The following is a 27456-nucleotide window of genomic DNA, read 5'->3' on the forward strand; positions in this document are numbered from 1 at the left end:
CCTCTATCCCATTTTTAGACACCACATGTCCCAAAAACCCAATACTCTCTAACCAAAACTCACTCTTCGAGAACTTTCCATACAACTGATGATCTCGCAGAGTTTGAAGCACCATTCTCAAATGCTGCTCATGCTCTTCTCTAGACCTCGAATACACCAAAATGTCATCAATGAACACAATAACAAACTTATCAATAAACGGCCTAAAAACCCTGTTCATCATGTCCATAAAAGCTGCAGGTGCATTCGTTAACCCAAAAGACAACACTAGGAACTCGTAATGCCCATAACGAGTCCTAAAGGCAGTTTTAGGAATATCCTCATTCCTAATCCTCAACTGGTGATACCCCGATCGCAAATCAATCTTTGAGAAACATTGAGCTCCTTGTAATTGATCAAAAAGATCATCAATGCGAGGAAGTGGGTATCTATTCTTAACAGTGACCTTGTTCAACTGTCTATAGTCTATACACATCCTCATTGATCCATCCTTCTTCTTTACAAATAAAACAGGTGCTCCCCACGGAGACACACTTGGACGAATAAACCCCTTATCTAACAAATCTTGAATCTGCTCCTTCAACTCTTTTAATTCTGCTGGCGCCATCCTGTAAGGTGCCATAGAGATTGGTTTTGTTCCTGAAACTAGATCAATACAGAACTCGATTTCCCTATTGGGAGGTAGTCCAGGTAAGTCATCGGGAAAAACATCGATGAATTCCTTAACTATCGAAACTTGTTCCATCCTCGGGACCTTCATGTTCACATCATGCACATAAGCCAAAAACCCTTGCATACCCTTTCGTACCATCCTTCTCGTGATGGCCGAGAGAATACTAGATGGAGATGATAACCCATCTCCATGAAAAGCAAACTCCGTCTCCTCATCAGGCTTGAAAATCACTGTCTTATTCCAACAATCAACTGAGGCATGGTGCCTTGATAACCAATTCATACCTAGTATCACATCAAAACCTACTATTTCTAAAATTACCAAATCGCCTAATAGGTTTCTACCTTGCACTTGAACCTCACAATCAACATAAACATATTCCCCAAACATAACGTCATCCGAAGGGATAGCTACACACAAAGGACTCTCTAACAAAATAGGTTGTTTAGTAAACCTTAAAGCAAAATATGACGACACGAAAGAATGAGTTGCCCCCGTGTCAAATAACACTCTAGCCTCGAAGGAACATATTAAGAGTGTACCTGAGACAACAGTATTGGATGTCTGGGCATCCTGCTGAGTAATGGCAAAAACTCGTGCCTGTCTCTGACTTGTTGGCGCAAAACCTCTACCGCCTACTCCACGGCCCCGCTGGCCACGCCCACCAGCTCCACGACCACCCTGAAACACAGAATGGCTAGCTGACTGAGTCTGAGTGGAAGATGTAATCGGTACAGAAGCACCAGGCTTGGACCACCGTTTGTTCGGACAATCCCTTAACAAGTGATCAGTCTGCCCGCAACCGAAACAAGCTCCTGTCTGCCTATAACAGACTGTGCCATAATGCCTAGACCCACAAGACTGACATTGAGGCCTCCCATCTGAACCTTGTGGTGTTAACTGAACAGTACCTCGGCTCTGAGTCGGACCAGCTCCACTCATGCTATGTCTATTGTTTCCTCTGATAATGGACCTCGACAAGAAATTCCTTGACTGACTTAATTGGCCCTGTCGGCCCCCATGTCCCCTGCTAGGACCTGTATCAGACCGCTGCTGAAAAGAGAACTGATTTGCCACTTTGGGCCTCTTAACCGAACCCACTGATAATTCATCCTCTAACTCTCGTGCCTCAATAGCTCGGGCACGATCCACTATGGCTGAGTACGTCTTAAACTCATGAGCCCCAATAGCTTTGAATAAGTAGCTATTAAGACCTCGAACAAACCTCTTAATCTTCCTCTCCTCAGTCGGTACCAAATACCCAGCAAATCTGGACAATCGTGTGAATTCCACTTCATACTCTGTCACACTCAAGTCACCCTGAACCAACTTTTCAAACTCATATGATCTGGCTTCCCTTACACTTTCAGGTAGAAAACGTTCCAAAAACATCTCAGAAAATTCCTTCCACTCCATCGGTGGTGAACTAACTGCCCTTTCACCCCTCTTGGACTCATACCAGTTCACAGCCACCTCTCCTTCTAGCCTGAAAGATGCCAAAGTCACTGCACGATGATCCGTGCACCCCATGGCCTCACACCTACGCCACACTGCATCTAAAAACTGTTGTGGGTCCTCAGAGTTATCAACACCCTTAAAAGTAGGAGGTGCCAGCTTAAGGAACTCTGACAATGGTACTTTCACCCCATGCACGGTATGGGAAGTCGAAGATGCATTCTTATCCTTCTCCTTCTCTCTCTCAGTTAAAAGGTCAGCCAGGGTCTGCATGGCCTGTCCAATCTTATCCAAAGCACTGTCAGTATAAGACACCCTATCATGGGATTCCTGCTCCTGATTCTTACCAACATCCAGACCATAGTCTCCCTCAAACTCCACCTCATCCTGAACTTCTGCTTCCATTGGTTGAGGCGAAGGGGTTCTAACCCTCTTTTTGCGCCTCTCCTTCCTAAGCTGAGCGATAGGAATGTCCTCTTGATCATTACCGACATATTCGGCATTAACTACATGCTTAGCTCTCGGCATATTTCCTAAAAGAATGCATTTACATATATGTATCAACATAACTATAAAGGAGTTTTAAGGAGGACACACCAAACACTAGATTGGAGAATTATAAGAGGACTGACATCAAGACAAGATAGATCCTAAGCTCCACATATTACGAGGGTTTTGAAAAATAAAAATGAATAAAATAGATTACGAGGTTTTAATAAAAACCGGGCTCTGATACCACCTTTGTCACGACCCGAATCCCGGGTCCATGACCGGCAACGCAGGAGCGGTGCCGGAAGGACACCCCGCCCGCGCTAAGCCTCAAAACGGACATATCAAAAGAATAATTTATTCAAAAATACGCAGCATTTCATAATCTTCAGAAATCTTATATTATTCAAAACTGATGAAACCAAAAGATAGTTTAAAACTCCTCATCAGTAATTAAAACAAAAACAATAATCCATAATACTCATTACATTGTCAAAATCCAAACTTAATCAAAACAAGGTAATAGTGGAGCGCCTAAGACATCGAATCAAACAGCCTTGAAAGATAAGCAAGGCATACCGACTCAAAACTGAAGAAGCAGGAACACTCAACAAGGTTCACCTGCTATCAGAAACTAAGAACCTGAAATAATATTAAGAATGAGGGGTGAGTTCAACCAACTCAGTGAGGGAATAATAATTAATATACATTTTAGATATTCTTGATATTTATAGTTCGCAAGATCATTTATCTTGATATACATATACATATACATACTAAACTTATCATATACATATCATATACATACTAAACGTATCATCATAACGTAGTGGACTATATGTCAGAGATCAGATAACACCCGAAGGTGACCAGATGACACCCGAAGGTGACCAGACCAGATGACACCCGAAGGTGACCACTGTGGGATGATCAGTCGCCACAGGCTGATGCCTCTCTCACCAGCTAGGTATACATACAGAATACTATGTGCACACAGGCTAACTACTCTCCGTTAGCATGGAGTTACTGACAAGTCCCATATCAAGGCATAATAGATATTCACATAATCATCAAAGAAACGTATATCATATCAAATAGGATTTACTTTGACAGATTGCGAGTGCAAATTCAAGAATAAATGAGTACTCGGAAAATAAGCAACATATATAATTATTCAAGGAATTAACGAGTTGTACTCATTGTATAATCAACATACATATTTACTTATCATATATGCATATTAAAGATTATTCCACTCACCCGGAAAATATAGAACTAAAAGGAATGTCAGACGAAAGACCCGAAAATCCTATTGAGGATCGTTAGGAGAACCTACAACAATATGAAAATATACTCAAAAGCAACTCAAACAAGAGATCCCAATGCATAAAATAAAACTAGGTTTAGTCTCCTAAGTTTATGGACTAAAACGATAATTTTCCAAAACAGGGACCAAAACGTAATTTTACCAAAATTGGACCAATCTGGAAAATACATAACTATACTGAATTTTCACCCATAAACCATCCTTAATTCTGTCTAGAACGAACCAGGGACCGAACTGTAATTTTCATAAAGTTCAGGGACTAAAATGTAAATTCCCAAAATTGAGGGACCAAACTGAAAATATTCCAAATCAATTATCAAACTCAGATTCATCATCCTTAACCTCATAATAACACTGTCCAGAATCTCAAAATACAATTAGGGGTCAAATTATAATTTTCCCAAAGTTTAGGGACTAAACTGTAATTTCACAAATTGAGGGACCAAATTGAATTTTCGTCATCTTCAACCTCAAACCCAGAATTTTACAGATTACCTACTGTCATCACCTGATTTCTAACATAATTTCACCATTCAAATAAAATCATAACTCAAAATCATCATATTTACCTCCAATCTCTCACAATCAACTAATTAACCAATTACTCACAACAATCAACCCATAACCTTCCAATTAATTCATCAATCAAACTCAAAACACAATATTCAAAACCCTAAAATTTATCAAAACAGAAATTAAGGCTTAAAGAACACACATTTATACATAATCTTACCTTTAAACTTATTTCCTCCAACTCCTTTCCTTTTTCCCTTATTTTCCCCTCTTTTCTCTTCTTCTTCTTTCTCCCTTCTCTCTCACGGTTTGCTCTCTCAAATATTCAGATCTCTTCTTCTTTTTTTTTCTTTCTATTTATACTTATCATCTTTTTATACAATTACTACAATACCCTTCATTTAATTATACCAACTTTTAAGCCTCCAAGGGCTTTATTGCCTTTTACCTACTCATTAAATTTCAAAACATCACAATATTTTTGATATCATCATATTAAAATAATAAAAAACATAAAAAAATTAATTTAAAGGAATTTTTTTAAAAAAATTTCAAAAACACTTTTTAACTGCAAAATAAGCATTCTATTATATCAGTGATCTCTACTCAAATTTTTAATTAACATATTGCAATTGTAAATAATTCATTCAACTAACATCATATTAGAGTTGAATTTTACTACTAATTATTAGCATTAAAACATCCCGCGCTTTCGAAGCCAAGACAAAAATTTGAATTCAGACAGCGGCTCTCACTCAATCACGCCCACTTTGCCATCTGTCCTTGACCTTTCAGACACAACAAAAACCCCACCTTTCTTGGTGTCCTCTTAACTTGTTCTTCCCCTCCTTCTCTCCTTGTCCTAAAGACTCAATCTTTAATGGCTTCCCGCTACAATTCATACGATTCAAGGTCCTCAACTTCCTCTTACTTCTCAGACCCATCTTCATCCACTGAGCTAAGCTACAAACACTCAACTTCACGCGCAATAATCAAGTCCAAACCAGCATATTTGTCAAAAATCAAGGTAAAAAACGATGGAAATGATCACAATTTAAGCACAATGGTGAAGAAATTCATGGAGAAGAAGTCAGTATCTTCCACGTCGAGTAAAGGGTCATCAAGTAAGGGTGTGGGGTTGGTGATTCCATCGGATTTAATAGCTGAGGACTTGAAAAAGACTGCAAGGAAAGGGACTGCTTTTATGGGGCTGCAGAAGAAGTTATTTGGGAAGGAAAATAAGAAGGAGATGAAGGGAGTGAAGGCGTTGACGGAGGCAAAAGTGAATAGTAATACAAGGACTTTAGCTATGGTTTTGAAGAGTGAGAGAGAGCTTTTGAGTGCTAATAAAGAACAAGAGTTGGAGATTCATAAGCTTAAGTTGATGCTTGAAGACAAGAACAAGGAAGTAAGTGGAGTTCAAGTAATGTTTTTGTTGATTTTTTTTTCCTTTTTGGGTTTTGGTTTTTGTATTTACTGGTGCTTTTGTTCTTTGGTTTGTAGGTTGAGAAGTTGAAAGATTTGTGCTTGAATCAAAGACAAGAGATCATGTCATTAAAAAGTTCAATACTTTTTCCTGATACAATGAATTCTCAACTTCAAGAGTTACTGGAGCAGCAAGGATCAGAATTGAAGCAAGCCAAACAACTCATTCCAACTCTTCAGAAGCAGGTCACTTCCCTTACAGGTCAATTGCAATACCTTGCAGAGGATCTTGCTGAGGTATTAACCTGAAAAGTTTTCCATGTTTTAGTGATTTTAAGTGTTTTCATTCAAGTTCTACTATTCTGAGTTGATGTTTTGAATTTTTTTTTTGTCAATTGTGGTTTAAATGAAACCTAAAGTTTTTGCATGTACAAGTTCCCTGCTTTCTAGTGTATGGGACAGTCTTATGAATGCAGACTTTGGTTGCATAAATGAGCATTGAGGTTCTCCAGTAATTCCTATGCTAGCTCTATGTGATTTTCCATCTTAATTAGTATATTCAATGTTAGTATAAAATCAGATTCATCTTGAGATTGCTAGAATCAATGCTGTTCAAATTGTAAGGTTCTTTATTTAATGTCTAGTATATCTCTTAATAGAATTAGATTATAGATCATTTTACATGTTGAACATTATTGCAGCTATTGTGTTTATGCACGGTCAATAGATTGATTTCGTTTTTTGGACAAAAGTTTTGAATTTTGCACTGTTTTTCTCCTTTATCTGCCACATTTGTGTAGATAATATCTTCAAATTCAAACAAGGTGCTGCTTTATGATGGTATTTGGGGTGTGCAGTTGTTAATGATTTTCTTCTTGAAAAGGTGAAGGCAGATAAATATGCAAGGGCATGCATCCAATATCCTGGCAGCTCACCAGGAACACCATCATATGACAATGAAGAAACTGCCAATTCCTTGGTAAGTGTGCCATTTTCTTTTTCAGATATTAACTTATAGTTGACAGAATTCTCCTCCAAACAAGTTACTATAGTTTTCAGAATTCTCCTTAGTGTGTTGTAGTATTAAGATTATAGGTCATCAGTGTTCATTTCCTAGCAAGGAGTCACAGTTTCCTTTAATTATTTATTTGTTTATTTTTTTAGAATGAAGTTATAATTTGATCATTAACTTGAAACATTGCTTTCATCATAAATAGAAAATCAATAATCTCATCTGGACCTGCCTTCTATCCACATTTTCTCATATACAAAAGAATGACTCTTAATCCCAGATAGAAGCATCAGTGTTCATTACACCAGGTGGGGTGGGTCTTCATATCTGTGGGGAGGATACCGGCTGTACTCGAACTGACCTGGTTTAAATCAAATTTCATTTTCAAATTGTTCGATCACTCTATTAAACTTACAGTAAAAGAGTAGGATATTTTTGAATTCTACTATTTTCACCGTGAAGGCCATTTGGAAAAATTGTTGAAGTTTTCTTGTGGGTTAAGCACTGAAATGTTGTGTACCGGAAATGCCATGATCTGCTTCTAAGTTCTGCTTTACGAACTTTATATGCCTGTTGATTCAAACTGTCTTTCCCTTAGCTCTTCTTCTTTGACAAACTGTCAATAACAATTCAGGAATTTAGCTCTTGCGATGGTGCAACCCCGGGTAGTCCAGATGACATGCTTCTCAAGGATTTAAATCCATGTTTAACACCCTATTGTGCCGAGAAAAAATCCAAGGTCAGCAGACAATGCTCCTTGACAAAATCCAATCCGAAAATGTCTATCCTATGACATGCACTCTATGCAACCTTGTAAGGAAAATACTGACAGAATGGACATTTCTTGTAGGAGTTTGAGACAATGGGCTATGAGTCTTCTCTTGACGCAAGCTTATCTGAGAGCAATACGCAAACTAGCAATGAACTTAGCTTCAGCTCTCGTCTGAGGAAGTTATCCAATAGTTCAGACTTTTACCAGAACTCCAGCTCAGGAAGCACAATGACCCGATCAACTCGCAGGTCAGATGAAAGCAAAGGAGCACACAGAAAGCAAACCCAACAAAGACATTTCTAGCATCCTACCGGTCATTCTGTTCTCATGGGGCATAAATGTAATCAACTGATGCTTTTTTTGTACTTTTTTTTTAATGATGATTATGGACTATAGTATTATTGTTGCAATATCTCCTGGATGTAAATGTTGTTGTCTAAGCACTTGAATAAGGGGTGCAAAGCCATATATGTGAGTGGAAAAACATGTTATAGGATATGCTGTAGGGTTGTGCTATGGTATTAGTCTACAGCTATTTTTGTTTAAAAAGTCATGAGCTTGGAAAGGAATATTTTGGTAGCTCAAACTATTTTCTTCGTTCTTGTACCAAAATCTTGAAGTTAACCTTGCAAAACAATGCTATAAAAAGAAAACAAAGTTAAATAGCAATTGACGAATTGAAATATATTATTAAACTTCATATGTGGGTTAAAACACTCTGAAGGCACAAGAAGATTGTGATTATGGATTTAGCCAAGCATGTTATCTAGCAATGCTGCATAAAATCAAATCTATGACTTTTGACCTAAGAGCCTAAGTCATGGTAAGAGAACACTGAAGGGACATATCATTGTTGGCTGAGAGCCTGGGGATTGAATCCAGGAATTGGAGTCGGCCACCATGGGAGGACAAATGGAATGGCCTTCCTTTCACCTTGTTGAGCATGATGTGGGGGAGATCTGCATTGGAGAGTCAATTGGGCAATTAATTATTGCAAATACTGATAATCTTACATAAGATCAGCAATTAATTAGTGCAAATACAGTGTAGTTGGGGAAAACACACTTTACACCTCCCTGGTTTTTATTTTTTTCTACCTGAATATGGTCATGATTTTTTTTTCTAAGGGTGGAATTGGATATATTAACAAATCAATTAAGAAAATGATTCAAAACAGAACAAATGTCGATTAAAAAAATAAGAGCTAAATTTGAAAACAAATTAAAAAAAATCGAATTACCAAGGATGAATTTAAAAATAAAATCTAATTAGAAATAATCAATGTAAATAAAATAATTACAAATAACAATAAGAGAAGAAGGACCAAATCAAAAGAAAAAAATAAATTGAAGGGTTGATATTATTTTTTGCATAGCCAGCACACAATTCGAGGAAGAAAGAGAAGGAAAAAAAAGAAGCAATTTTAGGTCAAACCACATCGAACTACAACACACGTGCCACCTAGAGAGAAAAAGGACGCCGAGACGAATCAAATAGTGCGGCGAATTCACAGTTACAATCACTGGAGCCAGTCGCACGAACCACCAGACAGCGACAAAGCGGCACGAACTGACATACACGCGCCACCCAAAAAGAAAGAGGATGCCGAGACGAATCAAATGATGCAGCAGATTCACGGTTACAATCACCAGAGCCAGTCGTACGAACTACCAAAGGTGACAAAACGGCTGATAAGTACGCATGGGAGACACGCATTAACAACTTTTTCATTTTTTTATTTGTAAAAAACCAAAAATACCCTTAGAACTAAATAATAATAACAAAAAAAAAAACCATGGTGAAATTACAACCAAGCCCCTGAAACCAAGGTTAGAAAATTTAAATAATAAGGGTAATGTAGTAATTCTACTGATCTATCAAATAAGAAAATACAAAAATGCCCTTGTTATTTTATTTAAGGGTTGCATTATAAATTTTACTATGCCTTACAAAATACAATTACTAAAATAACCTTGCACGATACACGAAAGACATTTATGGACTTGAAGGATATTGTTCAATATATCACAGGCATCATCTCAAGTGAAGTCAGATAAGAAGATTTGGAAAGCGAGCAAAGACGAGATTGATTTATATTGTAAGAAATTACAGCTTGATATTAGACAGAATTCTATTCCCAAGAGTGACAGTAACTAGAGAGCTAGCTAATATATGGACGAGCATGGCTCCCAACTTGGTGAAAGGGGATTTCTAGCCCGAAGAAATCCCATCAGTATGGGTGCAACAAGATGTCCTTTCTGCAGTAGATTTACTGAATCAACATCACACCTTCTCCTCCACTGTCATTGCTCCTGGTATTTTTGGTCTAGAGTAATTCAACGGTACGGAGTTTCAACCAGAATCTCTCAAAGTTTTCTACCGTCAATGGCTAAGCTACAACTCAGGGAAGTTAGTTTTCTCTGCAACCTTGTGGACTGGCAAGAAATAATCTAGTGTTCAATGGCGTGCAACCGAATTGACCATCTCCTTCTCAATTATAAATGTATAGAATTTCAGTTTGGATTCAAGCCATACAAGAGAGTTTCACATATACAATGTATTCTTTGACTAAAGGATCATAAGGTATTAAATTGTGGACCAACCCTGCTAAGAAGCACATGTTAACATACAAGCTGAGTGAAAAGGCCTGAGAAGGCATAGAATACCTGAGATGGGCAAAACAAAAAGGAAGGAAGGAGAACCACAGAGACAAAATTTTAATTAGCACCCACGAAAGACAAAACTAGACTAGCCTAATCCCTAGATACCACACGAACCACCAAGGATAGCTATTGAAAACATGGTTACCCCTCCAGCAGGCATCATCTCCCCAACACAAACTCTGATACTCATCTCCAGCTACTTTCAGAACAGAAAACTGAAGCTATAGAGCACAGATCACAGAATAGCAAGAATATGAACCATAGAAACTTCCATAAGACAGTCTCTGAATACTTTCAATCATATCCATGCAATAAATTCTTCAACTCGAGAGACTCCTTGCTTAGCAAGACCATTCGCAAAGTGGTTTGCCTCACCTAGGACATGAGAGAAAAACACAGCACCCAAGGTCGAAGAGAAGCGAGCAGAAAGGATGAACAGCTCATGGAAATATGAAGGCCTAAAAGTTGGTTTGCTCATTCAGCTTACAACATTAGAAGAATCAGACTCAATAATAATTTTATTGTTGGACAAATCACCTCTCAAAGATGATAATCTTAATGCCTTTACCACCGCTATCAACTCTGCTTTATTGGAGTTTTTGACCCCAGCTGAAATAGAAAAACGTCCATAACCATTCCCATGTGATCACGTAAGACTCCACCTATACCTGCTGGACCCAAGTCCTCCAAAGGAGAAACCATCAACATTCCATTTAACAGTAGAAAGCTCAGGAGCCGACCATAAAATAAGAGGCTGAGATTTCTGACAATTTGTCCACTAATCAAGCCACCAGCAAATAACAAAAGATCAGTTGCACAATAAGGAAAATATGAGAATAATACTTTAACCCGCACACAAAGCGTGGTAAGGATTAAGAAGAAAATACAATCAAAATCATCATTTTTTTTTAATGGTTGAAGAGGAGATCTTACGCATAAGCCAAACAGACCACGATATTGCAAAAAATATCATAGTCCAGACTTTTCTTTGAAATGCTCCATGTACCAAAAATTCCCATTAGTGAAACAAATCAGATAGACTACCAAGACAACACCAAGAGAGAGCCCCACCAGCCTATAAATTAATTTTGACCAGATACTACACTGCTTTTGGCAATGAATTAAAAGATGGTCAACAAATTCCTCAGCCATTACATTTCTTGTAGCTTCTATGGTAGATAGTTGAAAGTTAAAAATGGGCAAGACTTTCAGAAAAGGAGGTCATAGATGAAGTGGTTTTTGGACTTAAGCCATGCGTACTCAGCACGGGGGCTATTTTTTATTTTTTATAGAAGTTTAATTTACATCTCTTATGCACTAGTTTTTATTCAGATCACTAGTTCTTAGACAAAAGACAGCAAAAACATGCTCTAATGTTGGTAGATCTCATTCTCAAGGCGCGGCGTAAGAACAACTTCTAATGGCGTTGCTTTCGGCAAAGTGAGTCCTAAGCCTTCACTCATGTCAACTTGAGCATTCATTGGGGTGCTGAAATTGAAGCCTTGAAGCAACCGGGAAAGCGTCAAGTGAAGCATTTGCAAGCTAGAAGAAATCCCAGGGCACAATCTTCTCCCTGAACCAAATGGAACATACTCAAACTGCTGACCTCTAACATCTGTTGATCCATGGCTCGTAAGGAACCTCTCAGGATGGAACTCATATGGATTTTCCCATATTCGCGCATCTCGATGAAGCTTCCACGCGTTAACTAGTAATTGAGTGCCTCGAGGAACGAGATAGCCATCCACGTAGCAATCTTCCAAGGACTCACGTGGTACCAATAGGGGGCCAGGAGGGTATAGTCTCAAGGTTTCCTTCACAATGGCTTGAAGGTACACTAAGTTCTTGATATCTGATTCTTCTACCCATCTTGTTGTTCCTACATGGACATCAATCTCTTTCTGTGCTCTTTTTAGCACTTCAGTATGGTTAAGTAGAAGAGACAGTGCCCATGTCAAGGTGACAGAAGTAGTATCTGTGCCTGCTAATATAAGATTCTGCAGAGCACAAACAATATCAGCAATTAGAAATGCAATAATGTTGACGAGGATGTTATACAGAATGTTGTGAGTTCACTTACCAGCGCAGTTGCCTTGACAATGGTTTCTCTTTTGTATCCGAAGATGGGATCATCACCTACTGCAAGAGATTCTAACATGACATCCATGAAGTCCTTCTCTTCTTTCCTCACCCTGCCCTCTTCCCTACGCTGAAGATGTTCTACAAGCCAACCACTCACAACATGGTCCAACTCCTTGGCGACACGCTTCATAGATTTCACATGTCCTTGCAAATCCATCCATTCAGTAAAAGGAATCAAATCAGAAATTACTAAAACCCCACCCAAGTAAAAGAACTCTCTGACTAATCTTCCAAATGCTCCTGAATCTTTGCCAATACCACTACAATATCTCTTCCCCGCAATTAGTCGAAACATCACATTCGCAACTACACAGGAAAACCATTGACTCATGTCCACCAACACGGAACCATTGCTACAAGTCGTGTGCAATTCCTTGATACATGTTTCTATTTCCGAAACTCTCACATGCTTGAGCAGCTCAAGCCTGCGGTTCGACAGAAGCTCTTGCGTTGCGATCTTCCGCATCTCAAGCCAGTATTCTCCATACGGATGGAATCCGAAGAAGGCATCATCATAACCCATGTATTTTGAAGCAGCAAAACTCGGACGATTTAGGAATTTTCGGTCGTTGGTTTTGAAGCATTCCTTCACAGATTCCCAGCTACTAGTAACAAGCGTCCGTCTCATGCCAAGCCTGATTGAAAAAACTGGTCCATGCTTATCAGCCAGGTCTCCAAGAATTCGGAAAAATGGAATTTGACTATTGAGAATCCTCAGATGTCCTATCAAAGGCCATGCACCAGAGGGTTCAGGTGGTGGTAAGGTTTTGTTTCTTTTGTGACTGGTTGACAGTATTCTCCATATGATCATGCATAGAAGAACTAGCCCCGGAAAGAAACTTTCCATTGCTAAAACTTTCATTTTGGGTTGTGTGTGGAGAAAGAAGTGTCTTAGGTACATGCCTGATAATTTGACACCTATTTGTACATGACATGAAGCACAAGCAATTGCAAGTTGACAGTAAATAATTTTTACAATGCCATCCGATAATCAATGATGCTGACATTAACTTACATCCAATAATTATGAGGTTAAATAATTGGGTAATGAGATAATAATAATTTAAAATAAAACAAATTAAAATAAATTATAAAATTTAATTAATAATAAGTTTATTGTTAAATGATTAAATTTGAAAAAAAAATCAATCTAAAAAAAATATTAAAAAAATATTTCCAAACAAAATTATAAAAACATCATTGGCAGTCTCGTAAGATCTTTCTAAACTTCAATTACCTTAAAATTCTAACATGAGATATAATAATATGTAAGGAGATTCCTCATAGAATTTTATCTCGATCTAACAATCGGTTGATAAATATAATTGATACCGTAAAATTGAATAATGTTTAACAAAAACAAAAAGCAAAAAAAAAATATTTGATTAGGACGGAATTAAGTGGAATTTCTGAAACAAACTAAAATTCTAAACAAGATAAAAAAATTTCTTATTTGTTTGGTTTTTTAAATTGAAACAAGATATACCAGATATTCTATACCCAAAAAAAAAAAATTAGCAACCTTGATTTCATGTACTAAAGGAAAGGTCTTCATGAATCAAGGGTCCTCAATCTGTCCGAGTAAAAATAAATATGGAAACATAAGAGGTAACTTAACTGGTCAGGTCTTGAGTTTTCTTCTTAATGGTCATGAGTTCGAGTCTCCTTAGGGCCACTAGAAGCTTACATGGTCGTTAATTTCAGACAATAATTAATTTTTACAATGGCATCCGATAATCAATGATGCTGCCATTAACTTTATGACATCCAATAATTATGAGGATCAATAATTCTAAATCCGTAACCCGGGTCATGAGATAATAATAACCCAAAATAAAACAAATTGAAACAAATTACAAAACTCAATCACCAATAAATTTATTGTTGAATGATAAAATTTTAAAAAAAATTATCTAAAAAAAAAACACAATAAATTAACATTTCTGAACAAAATCATAAAAACATCATTGGCAGTCTCGTAAGATCTTTCTAAACTTCGATTACCCTAAAATTCTAAAATGAGATATAACAATATGTAAGGAGATTCCTCGTAGAATTTTATCTCGATCCAACAATCGGTTGATAAATATAATTGATATCGTAAAATTGGATAGTATTTAAAAAAACAAAAAGCAAAAAAAAAAAATATTTGATCGGGATGGAATTAAGTGGAATTTTGAAAGAAACTAAAATTTTGAACGAGATAAAATTTGTTCTTATTTGTTTGGTTTTTTTAATTGAAACAAGATATTCCAGATATTCTGTACAAAAAAAAAAATTAGCAACCTTGATTTCATATACTAAAGGAAAGGTTTTTATGGGAAACTTGAAAGGTAACTCAATTGATTAGATCTTGAGTTTGCTTTTTAATAATCATGAGTTCGAGTCTTTTAAGAATCATTAAAGATTTATATAGTTGTTAATTTCAGAACTTATAAAATTAATAAACATACGCACAAGCATTCAAACTAATAAAAAAAAAATATGGTGGTCTGTCTTTTCACAAGTCATTGTAATACAGTTTACACCACATGCAAGCGAGAGTGGAAGGTCCCCCCCCCCCCCCCGAAATTCAACATTTCAATAGGTTGCGTTTGATTTTGGCATGAATTCATCAGATATTTCCCCCTCCAAATCTACATAGAATCTTAAAAAAATCTTTCTTTATACTGACGAAATTACATAAAATAAAACAAATCAAAACAAATTACAAAACTCAATCACCAATAAATTTATTATTGAATGATAAAATTTTAAAAAAAATTATCTAAAAAAAACACAATAAATTAACATTTCTGAACAAAATCATAAAAACATCATTGGCAGTCTCGTAAGATCTTTCTCTTCGATTACCCTAAAATTCTAAAATGAGATATAACAATATGCAAGGATATTCCTCGTAGAATTTTATCTCGATCCAACAATCGGTTGATAAATATAATTGATATCGTAAAATTGGATAGTATTTAAAAAAACAAAAAGCAAAAAAAAAATATTTGATCGGGATGGAATTAAGTGGAATTTTGAAAGAAACTAAAATTTTGAACGAGATAAAATTTGTTCTTATTTGTTTGGTTTTTTTAATTGAAACAAGATATTCCAGATATTCTGTACAAAAAAAAAAATTAGCAACCTTGATTTCATATACTAAAGGAAAGGTCTTCATGAATCAAGAGTCCTCAATCTGTCCGAGTAAAAATAAATATGGGAAACTTGAAAGGTAACTTAATTGGTTAGATCTTGAGTTTGCTTTTTAATAATCATGAGTTCGAGTCTTTTCAGAATCATTAGAGATTTATATAGTTGTTAATTTCAAAACTTGTAAAATTAATAAATATACGCACAAGCCGGCTAAACATTCAAACTAATAAAAAATAAAAAAAATATGGTGGGCTGTCTTTTCACGGGTCATTGTAATACAGTTTACACCACATGCAAGCGAGAGTGGAAGTTTTCATCATGGAGACAAGTGGCCCTCAACATTTCAATAGGTTGCGTTTGATTTTGGCATGAATTCATCAGATATTTCTACATAGAATCTTTAAAAAGTCTTTCTTTATACTGACGAAATTACATATGCAAATCTACATTTTGATAATTTTTCTCTTTATTATTTTTTTTTGTTTTTCATTATCCCATGTTATAAGGAGGTGTGGTTCCATGTTGTAAGGAGGTGTAGCTAGTCGTCACCTACATCCATATTCATAAATTGCATGATTAGTTCTTTACCTGTGAAGTTAGGCATCAATCAATCCGAAAGAATTATTAAGAAAACAAAAAAGAAAGAAACAATTTTTGCATGAAGCATGGAGCCAAAAGGCATCAATCAATCCTCTCTCTCTCAAGAAAATATCTTCAAATAGTGTATAGAAGAGGTTGGAGCACTAGTAAAGTTGGGAATTCTTATAACGTTTAACTAAGCTTGGAATGGAAAATAATCCTTCAGAGGAGGTCTCACAAATCAAACCAAATAGGGTGGTGTGTGTTTTGTGATGAACAAGTCCTGGATCTGCATGAAGCAAGACCCATTGCATGATAGAATTGGTAATTTGATCCATCAGGATGTGACTGGGGTTTCTGTACCAAGAGCTTGTGATCTTTAAGCTTATTAATCCCTTGTGCAGGTTCATAAGATCAATGGCGTTGGAGGCAGGACACTACAAGCTATATATATAGTCTCCTTGTAAGAACTTCAAACTCCACGACGTTCATTTGTTTTATTGCTTGTTGCTTTCAATCAATTAGCTCTACTCAATGATTTTAACACAAAAATCATTACTGTTTAAGAGCTCTACATGGACAATCAAATCCTATATTGCTTTTGGTCCTGTTCTATGAGCAGCTTATAAATCATGTTTAAATCAATGTCTGGTGATTGATGAGGTCACAGATGAAACTAAGATCAGATATTATATAGAAACACTAGAAAGACAGTACACTATTACGCGTGAGCTACTGAAAACTCCAGAAATGGAGAACTGTACAGAACTGGTGGAGAACATAATCTATTCATCATTTTTCATTTAAACATTCTCAAATGTTCTAACTTTGCGTTTAAAAATAGTTATGCCCTAACTCATTACATAGCTGCAGATCTCCATCATAAACATAATCTCCAGTACCTTAGGCCTTCCCACCACTAGTAGCTGCTCTAATTATCTGAAAAGGAACTGCAGGCCACACAAAGGAATGCATTGAAGTTCAGCACTGAATGCATAGATATCAAACCTAGTTATAACCAATGCAGTATAGAACACAATTCTGAAACAGCAAGATAATGATGTTGAAGTACCCTTAAGCAGTGACAGATAAACTTTCATCCACGGTATCTCTCTATTTTAGCAGGGAATGGGGGAAGAGAGACTAAAATCACCCACAGTATCTCTCTATTTCTCACTTAAGCAGTGACAGATAAACTTTCACCTCCAAAAATTGACTGCTTAAACTTTCACAATATGAAGACAGAATCAGAGCAGATGATGACGGTAAATGGAATATACAGATATATGAATTTTCATGGGTGGAAAATTGAGCAGAAAATTTCATATCAATAATGCCCAACAATGAGACAGACAGAATTTAAAGAGTTCAACATGCTAGAAAGAACATACACGATCCAATTACAACAAAGACAAGGAATCCAAGTAATACTGGTCCAACTGGGTAGTCATATCCTTTCTTCGTTGAAGTTTCATGGACAGATCCTCTCCTGGTGATGTTCTTCTGAAACTTAGCCACTTTCCTCTCTGAAAGGCGCTTTGAAGTTGTCTGTCAAATCCAAATGAAAATCAAAACAGGTTTCTAAGAATCCTATCTAACCGGGCGAAGACACAAGTGAATAGACTAACAAAAATATCATATCAAAACTTTGACCATCAGGCCGCAATCAATCGGCAAACCAGGGCAAACAAAACTGCAAAACTTGCCAAAATTCCACTAAGAGATCAACATTTTTGCTGCAATGCTCACCAATGAAACTGCGAAACTAAAGTCAAAATTAAGCATTTACCATTAACACCAACACTTTAGTTCTGTGACACAATTGATATGAGCAATATCCATTTCTAAATATCCCTTTACATTTCCATTTTCACGTCTTTCTTTTCTCCCATTTGAAACTCTGTTCAGAGAGAGAAAAAAGTTGTTCAAGGGAAAAAATAATATATATATAAAAACACTGGACAAGTTTTAGCAAAAAGCAAAATGATCCACTAAAATCAAACATTTATTCAAGATTCAACAAAAGAAGCCTCTTTTCACATTTTAGACCCAGCATATCAACTAAACTGAAACATAAGAACTGATAGACCCAAAAACATGCACAAGTACAATGTAGAGCAGTAAACTACAACAACAACAAAAACCCTTAACTGTTCAATAAAAACAATAGGAAAGAAAACCTAACGGGAGAGATGTAAGTACCATTGTTCTCATAACCCATTTTTGGTAACTCCCAAATTTTTTTCCTTTTCCTCAAAAAAAAAAAAAAAAAACTGCACGGTGCCGTTTTGAACTGCACGGTGCCGTTTTGAACGGCACGGTGCATCTTCTTCTCCCCTGCAAATGCAGAGACAGGGGAGAAGAAGATTTTTGAAATCTTTTTCCCGCTCACCCTTTCCTTCTCTACCTCCCCACTTGTCTAACTACTTACACAACCCATACCCTCATTAATGGAGAAACAGGAGATCCATGCCCCGGCCACCATGCCCTGTGCTTGTACAGGGTATGGTGAACCTCTCCTCCTCTGCCTATAAATACCCGAGGAGGGGGTGCCGAAGGAAAGGTGGGGAGAAAAAAAAGGAAAGAGCAGGGGAAGACAGGCAAGCTGCAGAAACCAAAAAAAAAAGAGAAACCAGAGGGGGCAAAACTTTTGAGAAACGAACTTGAAGAAGAACAAAATAGAGAAGGGAGGAACAAATTTGAGAAAGGAGACAGTGGAGGTTTACAAAGAAGCAGAAACAGAGGGGAGAGTTTTTGTTTGAGAGGAGAGGAGCTCGGGCAAAACAGAAGAAAAGGGAAAAGGAGGGGAAACCGAGAGAGAGAGAGACAGAGAATTGTTTGGAGAGAAACAAGGTGACAGAAACAGAGAGAAGAAGCAGCGACAGAAGAGAAGAGGAAGAGCGACCACAGCCGGCTGCCGCGACACCAACGCCACCAGGAGCACAAACACAGCAGCACTGCCCACGCCATAGTCAGCCTTCCTCAGCTCATCATCTTCCTCCCACCCGTTGCTGCACCATTGAAGAAAAGGCAGCAACCTGCGCCTCTGCACGGGGAAGAAGAAGAAGAAAACCGCTGCTGTCATCGGGCTTCCCAGCCACTGCCACCTTCATAATCACCGTGAGGCATCGTCGGATTCCTCTCCACATCCACCAGCATCACCGCCAGCTGCCATTGCCCTCCCAGTCGACAACAGCCCCGTGAGAAGCAGAAGGAAGAAACGGAAACAGAGGCGAACAGAGCTGAAGAAAAACGCAGAGGAGAAGAGGAAGAAAGGCCGACCACCGTCCAAGACACTCCCCAGGCCGCCACCACCAGCATCTCCACGAAGCCGCTGCAGAGAGAGAAGAACGTTGTTGACAGAGGGAGCAAAGGAAACAGAGAAAAAAAAGCAGCGCCGAAACAGCAGGGAGGAGGAAGAAGGCCGCAGCAACACCACTGCCAAATCGGCCACCAGCACCACCGTCAGCCCATCTATCCAGGCTCATCATCCCAGGTAATTCTTCCACTTATCACCTTCGGCTGTTCATCTTCTTGCATGCAGAACGTGCACTGTGCACGTTCTGCAAGCAAGAAATTAATTAGCTGGTTACTGCGCAGGTGCACAGTAACCGGCTAATTAATTAACTCTGTGCACAGTAACCAGTCTATGTTCATTTCGGGCTGGAACATCAGCCCAGCCCATGCGGCTGGGCTGAGGCCAGCCCTGTAGAAAGTAGGCCCGTTTTATTTTCGGCCGATTTCAGCCCAGTTTTTTTTTGGGCCGGGTCCTGTCCAGTAAAAAAAATTCAAAATTCCAAAAAAAACCTTTCAAAAATCTGTGATTTTCCGCAATTTCATTGCTACATTTTGATCAATATCGGTTTGTATTTTTATACTGTAAAGATATAAATCCGGTATTAAAATATCTGGTTTTCGTCAAGTCTTCAAAAAAAAAGTGTTTTGTTTTCATGCATACAGTCAAGTCTCTCAAAGAAAAAATTACATCATATTTTCATATAATGAAGAAAACTTCAAAAAAAAATGAAATATTCACTTGCAAATATTTCAAGAAAGAAATTAGGGTACTAGGATTTTATTTTAGATACCTTTCATTATGATGATGGTAACAAATTCTTCATGAGTTTGGAAAGAAATCCAATCCTGATTCGTTTCTTTATATAAAAATAATTAATAACTTAGTAAGTAAGATTGTTTGAATGCTTTTCTGATTTTCTGTGTTTGTTGAAGTAAAGTATTTTACATAAAAATTGATCAATTTAAATTAAATTTTTATTTTTTTATATATTTATTGAAGTTTAGCATTATTCTCCTTGAAAAACTCATTGTTTGCTTGGATTATCTAACTAAAATAATAGGAAAAAAAAAATAATGTCAAACAAAGTTCTTTGAGACAGTTTAAAATTATAATAATAATTTAAAATATTTTTTATTTAAAAATATATTAAAATAATATTTTTTTATTTTTTAAAAAATATCTTTAATACCAGCACATTAAAATCAATTAAAATTATAAAAAAAAATAACTTCAAGTAAAAAAAATTAAAATTTAAAAAAACTGCATTACATTCGGAAGGCAACCCAAATGAACCGCAGATTAAAGAAATTAAATGCTCAAATGAACTCCTACATCATCATCATCATCCATCAAAATAGAGCGAGGAAAATATAAAAAATTCTGCTTTGATTCCTTTAAACTTGTATTTGTTGCTGATACATGAGAAATTATTTTTTGTTTTGAATTATACAAAAAATGAGAACAATGCTCAACCAAGGCATGTACATGAACTGAGGAGAACATTATTTGGACACAGATGACAAAGGTGTACAGATTACATCATCTACCAAAAAGGCTTTAGTATGAAACATATACATGAGTTAGGAGGGTACAAAAAACAAATCTGTTTACTTTATCAAAATTGGAGTGAGTTGCTAAAGGAAATCCCGCATAAATATTCTGCCAGCAGTGACTGGTGTTGTAATCGAGATCACGCCTGTAACCTTGGATAGCTCAGCCCAAGGATGATAACCACATGGAAATTGCAACTAGTTGTGTCTGTAGAAAAAGAAGAGACTGGAAAGTGTTCACCAATTATGCAATTGTGCAGTTACGCTCTTTACCATAGGGTGATATTCTGTATGCATGTGCCTTTTAGCTTTTTCGGAACCAGGTTTTTCAAGCCACTCGTCATATAAGGATTTAACAAGAAGATTCTCGAAAGGATCTTTGATCAAAACCTGCATATCCAAAAAAAACAAAAGCATAGTTATGGGAAGATAAAATGACTGTAAAACAAGCACACTATACACAGAGTACAGGCAAAACATGTACATGAAATAATCCCATTCAAGTTACCCTTTTCTGGGGAAGGGGGGTAACCATCACTGTTTTTAGTGTATCCAAGACAGTTTGTCCCAACCATCAAAATAAAGACTGCACTCCTAATGTAATTACCCACAGACCATCAGCTTTCTACGTCACTTTGGTATTCTACTATGCTCAGCAATCTCCAATGAGATCTTGCATGACAAAAGATAATCTAAGACAGGACCAAAAATGTCAAGACTTAGAAGAGGATAGCAGAATTCAAGTCCCTGAATAGGTCAGGTTTTATATCTGCCTTTGAGAACAGTTGTGATGGTAAAAGTATCTCAGAAGCAGAGATACATAAGGTCGAGAGTCGTAAGTAGTAAGCTGAAAGTTGCAAATGGTATCATGTTTGATCATACATGATGCCAAAACTATTTAACAATACCCTCTAGATTGGAAGGAAAAAAAAAGGCATACAAAACCATCTGCAATGTTAGTGAAACTCACATTTTCCATATAAATAGTTTCTAATGACTGAAGCAGCTCTTTTGGAGATTGTTGTGGCTTTGGCTTGATTTGACCACCGCCATTCAGGCATCCTATTTAATCATAAAGCCTAGTTAGTAACGCATGTGTCAAATTTCGAGTGAAAACCAAATACCAATTAGATTAAACTGAAAGCACCAATCAAGTGAAAGTAAAAATTGAAAGGGAAAGAAAGAAACCGGATGGGCACGCCATAACTTCCACAAAGTGATAATCACATTTTCCTATTTTGACTTTTCTCACAATATTTTGTAGGTTTTGAAAGCCATAACAAAGAGCAAATTTCAGTACAACTTTTCCATCCACCTACATTAATGAGAGATATCACATTAGAAGCAAGAACCAGGTGTTAAAGTATGTGCACAGAATTACCAAGTATATGTGATTAAGCCTTAAGGTACCCATCTAAGTTAAACAAGACATAGAAAGTTAATAACAGCATGTTTTTTTTCTTTATTCTTTTTCTTCGTTTTGTTTTGTTTTTGGACTCTTTAGCAGTTAACGTTGGCGAATGTTGCAGTATGATTAGAGTTCTAACATACAACTGCTAGGAGAAGGCATATGAATAAGATGTGTGAATTGTACTAGGATTTAGGTTGCAAAATTCTTATCTACCATAGACAATTTGTATAGGGCTAAGATTTATAGTTTATGTGAAACTTGGTCTCTATAACATTATAAATCGGTTATCTATAAGTTAAAAAAAGAGTCAACCCTATATATACATTTTTTTACAACCTTTTTACAATTTATCGCATTCTTTTACTTATCGCCATTTACATCTTTCCTTTACAGCTTTCATTTATCTTTATTGCTTTCGTTTTTTACTTAGTTTATAAAAACTTCTTCATTATAAACTTTCACCTCTTAACTTTCTTGAATATGGTGCATTTCTAAAACCCATGATGCATCAAGAAACTGTATCAAAATTGGAGAGCATAATGACTTCTTACAAGAAATGTGCCAGATTAAAGAGAGCATAACTTACTTCCAAAGTCACTTCACGGAAATCCATGTTTCGAAGACTTTTGAAGGCCAAAGGGCCTTCGATTTCTCTTCCATATAGCATTCTAGCAGCATTCCGAAACACTGTATCAGCATAACCACCAGAACTTCCAGCTACTCCATAGAGATAACCTTCTTCACTAACATTTGTCAACCTGTAGAACAATCACCACATATTCCTTTTATATCAACAGCTCAACCACAGATGGATGGAGTGTCAAAAAATAAAAAGAATGTAGTTCACAGGACAATTGAGATTTCTTACATTTTATCTAGAGGAGAGTCGTCTAAGGTTTCAAAATCCACTGCTTTGAACTGCAATTTGAACCCAAGAAAAAGAAGAAAGAATAAACACTAGTCACCAATTACTGTTTATCAATGTGCTGGATAATAAGGGGGGTGAAAAAAAAAAAAAAGAGGCAACAAAGCTAACATAAACTGCCATAATTGGGAATCTCAATCTCACCTTTATCAAATCTAAGACTTCTCCAGTTGTCAAAACTGAATCAACCTCTGCAATCCTGAGACCATTTTTATTTGCATCTTCTTGTTCCACTTCAAAAACAAAGTCGTCCCTTACAGCCTCAAGCTTCTTATCATAACATGGCATCACGGTCACATGGTAAACCTCATCAGGCCTATCAAATAAATTTTCACCAATTACATATTCAAAAATGCAGGAAATTGGAAAAGTAACTCATTTTTTCTTCATTCTTCAAAACTCTAATAACAGGCCCTGTGAACTATAATTAGTCTTTGGTCAGTACAGGTTTTACTTTAAATGTTGAGGGTGTGAATTCAGATGCAGTGAAGGCACTGTTACTTTAATATGTTTTCACATCATCTTTATTGATTTATTCAGGGGCACAGAAGAGGTGTAGGGGTTGACTAAAGAGGAGTGAAGGAGATTGGTCCCCTAGTATGCACAAAAGAAGACCAAGAATGTGGAATCAAATGGTATTATCATGACTACTGATCTTAAATCCTGCGTATAACTATTATGAGGTACTTGAAGATATAGGTTTCCTCATGAAATAGCATCAATTATTCCAATGTTAATGCTTAGAAGATACAAAATCTCTTACTGACCTATAATTCCTAAAAAGCTATGCTTTGCAAAAAAAAAAAAAGATCAAGCAAGAATAGAAAAGCATTAAACTGGATGATTACCTGAGGCCCATTTTTTGACAAATGTGATGCTTGATGGTAGCTCCAATTGTTTGTTGTGGGCTCTTCACAGAAGATATAAAAGGCAGAACGTAGGATCCTAGTTGCTTTTCAGCATAGCATATCCAACCTGCAGTTACAAAAGAATTAATAAAAATATCAGTGATTATGAATCAGACAATCCCTCCTATCATGTCCCCAACATTCCACAGCCCTGTACATAACCACAGATAATTACAGATTATGCTATCGTAAACATTCCTGATATAGTTTCATATGTTGGCAAGTAGTTCTATCTTTTTTTTTATTCTCTTCTTATTCTTGTTTCCTCTTTCTTTTCTTGGTGAAGGTGAGAGCATCAATTTCTGTATATTAAGCTAAGAAATTAACCTGGACATGCTGAAGAAAGCATGGGTAAGGCTGAATTAGATTTTTCATTGTTGTTCAACTGGCTCTGTTTGTACCGATTAACAAACTCGTTACAAGTCTCTATAAGTGTTAAGTCCCTGCTTGAACTTGTATCAAATACAGCTTTCACTCCCAAAGACTTAAAAAATGTCGTGAGTTTCTTAAAAACCTGCAAAATCAAAATAACTTGAGCCATTATAATCTTGCACAAACAAAACACTATATATTATCTTATTGCGCATCCTTTCAAATAAAACCCAGAGACCACCTGAAGGGGAGAGATGCCAAAATAAACCGCAAGAGAAGCTCTCGACTGTGGAGACAACGAAACAATTATAGCTTTCCCTTTATCAATATTGGATAGGAAATCATCCAAACTTTGCTTCTCAAGCATAACTGTCTCCGCTGATGTTATGCATCCACTGCAATATCACAACAAACCATAAATCCTAAACCTCTACTCAATCACTAAAAAACTAACAGCAAAAACATCTTTTAACCCTAAGCAACACAAAATTTCCAAATTTCCACTAATCCCAACATGTTATCTTCAGTTCTTTACTGATACTTAAAATATCTATTAAATCATTCATACCTAACCCCCACCTATCACCCACTAACTAGCAGCAAAAACATATTCTAAACAATAAATATCGCAATTTTCCAAAATCTCATTAATGATCTTCTTTCACCTTCATTATTAACAAAATATTCACATCTTCATTAATAACCAAGTATCTCTAATTTAAATCATAAATATCAAAACCCCAAATTCCCAACTAACTATCAATAAGTACAAATTTTAAACCCTAAACATCAAAAAATTTCCACACTCCAATTAATCCCATATTTCATTTTCCCTTTATTAACATCCCAATATTTCCAAGATTCAATAAAACCATATTTTGTTTTAATTTTATTTACAACAAACACCAATGAAAAAAAAATAGCCAATAAAAAAGTAGAAAAATAAAACCTGCAAGCCAAACAGTCCTTAAGCGAAATTTTAACAGGGTCAGTTTGCTCCTTATTAGCAATAGCAACCTTCAAAAAAAAAACCCAAAAAACAAAAATCAATAATTTCACTAAATAATCCCAGTTTTTTTCACAAAGTTGAAAACTTTAAGCAAAATAAAAACTAATTAGCTAAAAATAAACCCAAGAGTTTGAAGAAGTTACAGAAATACCTCATGTTTGTCGCGTTTTACAGTGTTAGGAGCTGTCGTTTTGAGGCCTTTCAAAGACACAACACAAGCTTGAGAAGGAGCTATAAAGTCACTCAGATCCCCAATTCTCAACGTCGGTGAGAATTTCTCCGACATGCCGTTTATCAATTTAGGGTTTTTGATAATCCCGAGAGAGAAATCGAAGATCAAACTGAGAGATTCCGCTTAGGGTTTTTCAGAGAGAGAGAGAGAGAGATGCTAATGAGACCTGTCGGTGTAGCTGTCTGTTATTTTTGTTCTTAAGAAGAGAGAAGTGTTATGATGCGGGCGGTTGTAGAATGTAGAGTTAGGGAGGTTGGTCGCGAACAGGATGTGAGAGTTGTGTGGAAAAGGAAAGTCAATGATCCTACGTGTTCATGGTTGTTGAATATTTGTCTCCATGCACGTGCCCACCACAGGCCTTGTAGAATATTCAATTTTTTTATTTTTTTCCTTGTTTTAGATTCTAGCTTGTACAAAAAGGGAAACTTTACTATGGCATATTACTTTTCTTTTATCCATTGTGATATGCGTTCAGTTTTTACTGTGTTATATAGTGTTTTTTTTTTAATTTCTGAGGTATTTAAATTATTTTATTGTTTATTAAAATATTAAATAGATAAAAATATATTTAAATAAATTAATAATGATTAATATATTATGTAAAAATATCAAAATATCCCTAATTTAAAGACAACTAAATTTTTTAGCCAAGATTATAGACATAACATCATTATTAGAGTGAATAGTAATATGTGTTTATGGGTACAGAGAAATCATCTTCTCTTTTAGTAAATTTATTAGCCATTTAAATTGCGCTTCACAATTTTTTTAAAAAAATATCAGTTATATAGACTGCTTCAATATATTTTTTATCATAAAAAATTTAGAGTATAAATTGAAAAGCCTATGCAAATATTTCATTAAATAAATTAATAATCATTTATGTAAATAAACAGAGGAAAATAGTTAACAATAACTAAAAAAGCAATTGATAAAATTAAGAGATGTAAATCAAGATATTCAACCACATGAAATGAGATATTCACCTAATTATATTTACTGAATTTGTTTATTAAAATCAATAAAAGATAAATCCTTAACCTAAAAAAATCATGACTTAAAAGATAAATAAAAATAAAACTGACAAATAAACTCATGCCAAAAAAAATATTATGTAAGGCCAAACACATCAGCAATATTATTTAAAAATAAATATTTTTATTTTTAAAAATAAACTTCATTTGTATAAAACCCAAAAAAATTTATAAATGAATTAGCAAAACACCTTGAAAAATAAATTAAAAATAAATATAAAAAAGAAATATAAAAATGCAGAGCGATAAGATTGTATGAAGTCGAATCTCTAATAAATCAAATATTAAAAGATGAAATTAAAAAAAATTCAATTACAAAAAAAAATCTAAAAAATAAGAGTGGAAAACAAACATTAATTAGTGGGCAACTAAAAATTTGATTTGATATGCACTCGGTAGCGGGTCATAATTTTTCTTTCTAAAAAAAAAATTTGAGTATACAGACTATTTTGATATGTTTTTTTTACATAATATAAATTATAAGTGTAAATTGAAAAGTTTATCCAAACATCTAATAATTAACTAT

General features: G+C 35.8%; 4 protein-coding genes and 1 long non-coding RNA gene across 7 annotated transcripts; 2 read left to right on the forward strand and 3 right to left on the reverse strand.

Annotated features, from left to right (window-relative positions):
- The first annotated feature begins 5230 nt into the window (after window positions 1–5230).
- Window positions 5231–8252, forward strand: LOC7474086 (uncharacterized). Its single transcript, XM_002322473.3, has 5 exons — window positions 5231–5865; window positions 5961–6179; window positions 6766–6861; window positions 7529–7633; window positions 7745–8252. Exons 1-5 carry the CDS (start codon window positions 5338–5340, stop codon window positions 7967–7969), a joined length of 1173 nt encoding a protein of 390 aa, XP_002322509.3. The 5' UTR covers window positions 5231–5337; the 3' UTR covers window positions 7970–8252.
- Window positions 8253–9728: 1476 nt separating this feature from the next.
- Window positions 9729–13377, reverse strand: LOC112324480 (cytochrome P450 CYP82D47). Its single transcript, XM_024587391.2, has 2 exons — window positions 12410–13377; window positions 9729–12326 (listed from the first exon to the last, which is right to left on the reverse strand). Exons 1-2 carry the CDS (start codon window positions 13370–13372, stop codon window positions 11700–11702), a joined length of 1590 nt encoding a protein of 529 aa, XP_024443159.1. The 5' UTR covers window positions 13373–13377; the 3' UTR covers window positions 9729–11699.
- Window positions 13378–16199: 2822 nt separating this feature from the next.
- On the forward strand, window positions 16200–16804 carry LOC112324449 (uncharacterized). The gene is made up of 2 exons (XR_002978291.2): window positions 16200–16515; window positions 16596–16804. It is a non-coding gene; the product is annotated as an uncharacterized LOC112324449 (long non-coding RNA).
- Window positions 16805–16880: 76 nt separating this feature from the next.
- On the reverse strand, window positions 16881–18094 carry LOC18106024 (uncharacterized). The gene is made up of 3 exons (XM_052447972.1): window positions 17981–18094; window positions 17583–17739; window positions 16881–17141 (listed from the first exon to the last, which is right to left on the reverse strand). The coding sequence occupies exons 1-3, from the start codon at window positions 17981–17983 to the stop codon at window positions 17095–17097; spliced, it is 207 nt and encodes a 68-aa protein (XP_052303932.1). The 5' UTR covers window positions 17984–18094; the 3' UTR covers window positions 16881–17094.
- Window positions 18095–20858: 2764 nt separating this feature from the next.
- LOC18109336 (protein NAR1) lies at window positions 20859–26081 on the reverse strand. 3 transcript variants are annotated; one of them, XM_024588184.2, is made up of 11 exons: window positions 25816–26080; window positions 25605–25672; window positions 24897–25050; window positions 24611–24797; window positions 24224–24350; window positions 23520–23691; window positions 23319–23368; window positions 23037–23208; window positions 22228–22354; window positions 22010–22101; window positions 20859–21429 (listed from the first exon to the last, which is right to left on the reverse strand). In XM_024588184.2, exons 1-11 carry the CDS (start codon window positions 25948–25950, stop codon window positions 21277–21279), a joined length of 1437 nt encoding a protein of 478 aa, XP_024443952.1. In that variant the 5' UTR covers window positions 25951–26080; the 3' UTR covers window positions 20859–21276. The 3 variants fall into 3 exon arrangements, with proteins under 3 accessions (XP_024443952.1, XP_024443953.1, XP_024443954.1); XM_024588185.2 differs by lacking the exon at window positions 25605–25672 and having other exon boundaries at window positions 25816–25956; XM_024588186.2 differs by lacking the exons at window positions 22010–22101; window positions 22228–22354 and having other exon boundaries at window positions 25816–26081.
- Between the last annotated feature and the right edge of the window lie 1375 nt (window positions 26082–27456).

This window comes from Populus trichocarpa, chromosome 16 (genome assembly GCF_000002775.5).
Source record: "Populus trichocarpa isolate Nisqually-1 chromosome 16, P.trichocarpa_v4.1, whole genome shotgun sequence".
In the NCBI taxonomy this organism is placed as follows: Eukaryota; Viridiplantae; Streptophyta; class Magnoliopsida; order Malpighiales; family Salicaceae; genus Populus; species Populus trichocarpa.

Bases quoted from the DNA above. Each gene is read 5' to 3' on its own strand.
- LOC7474086 (XM_002322473.3), top strand. From the start codon at position 5,338: ATGGCTTCCCGCTACAATTCATACGATTCAAGGTCCTCAACTTCCTCT. The intron at 6,180-6,765 runs GTATTAACCTGA...CTTCTTGAAAAG, and splicing joins TTGCAGAGGATCTTGCTGAG to GTGAAGGCAGATAAATATGC. The intron at 6,862-7,528 runs GTAAGTGTGCCA...ATAACAATTCAG, and splicing joins AAGAAACTGCCAATTCCTTG to GAATTTAGCTCTTGCGATGG.
- LOC112324480 (XM_024587391.2), bottom strand. From the start codon at position 13,372: ATGTACCTAAGACACTTCTTTCTCCACACACAACCCAAAATGAAAGTT. The intron at 12,327-12,409 runs GTAAGTGAACTC...TGTGCTCTGCAG, and splicing joins TTGTCAAGGCAACTGCGCTG to AATCTTATATTAGCAGGCAC.
- LOC18106024 (XM_052447972.1), bottom strand. The intron at 17,142-17,582 runs GTATGTTCTTTC...TGTGGCCTGCAG, and splicing joins CTTTGTTGTAATTGGATCGT to TTCCTTTTCAGATAATTAGA.
- LOC18109336 (XM_024588184.2), bottom strand. From the start codon at position 25,950: ATGTCGGAGAAATTCTCACCGACGTTGAGAATTGGGGATCTGAGTGAC. The intron at 25,051-25,604 runs GTTTTATTTTTC...GTGATATTGCAG, and splicing joins AAGGACTGTTTGGCTTGCAG to TGGATGCATAACATCAGCGG. The intron at 24,351-24,610 runs GTTAATTTCTTA...TTGTAACTGCAG, and splicing joins GCTTTCTTCAGCATGTCCAG to GTTGGATATGCTATGCTGAA.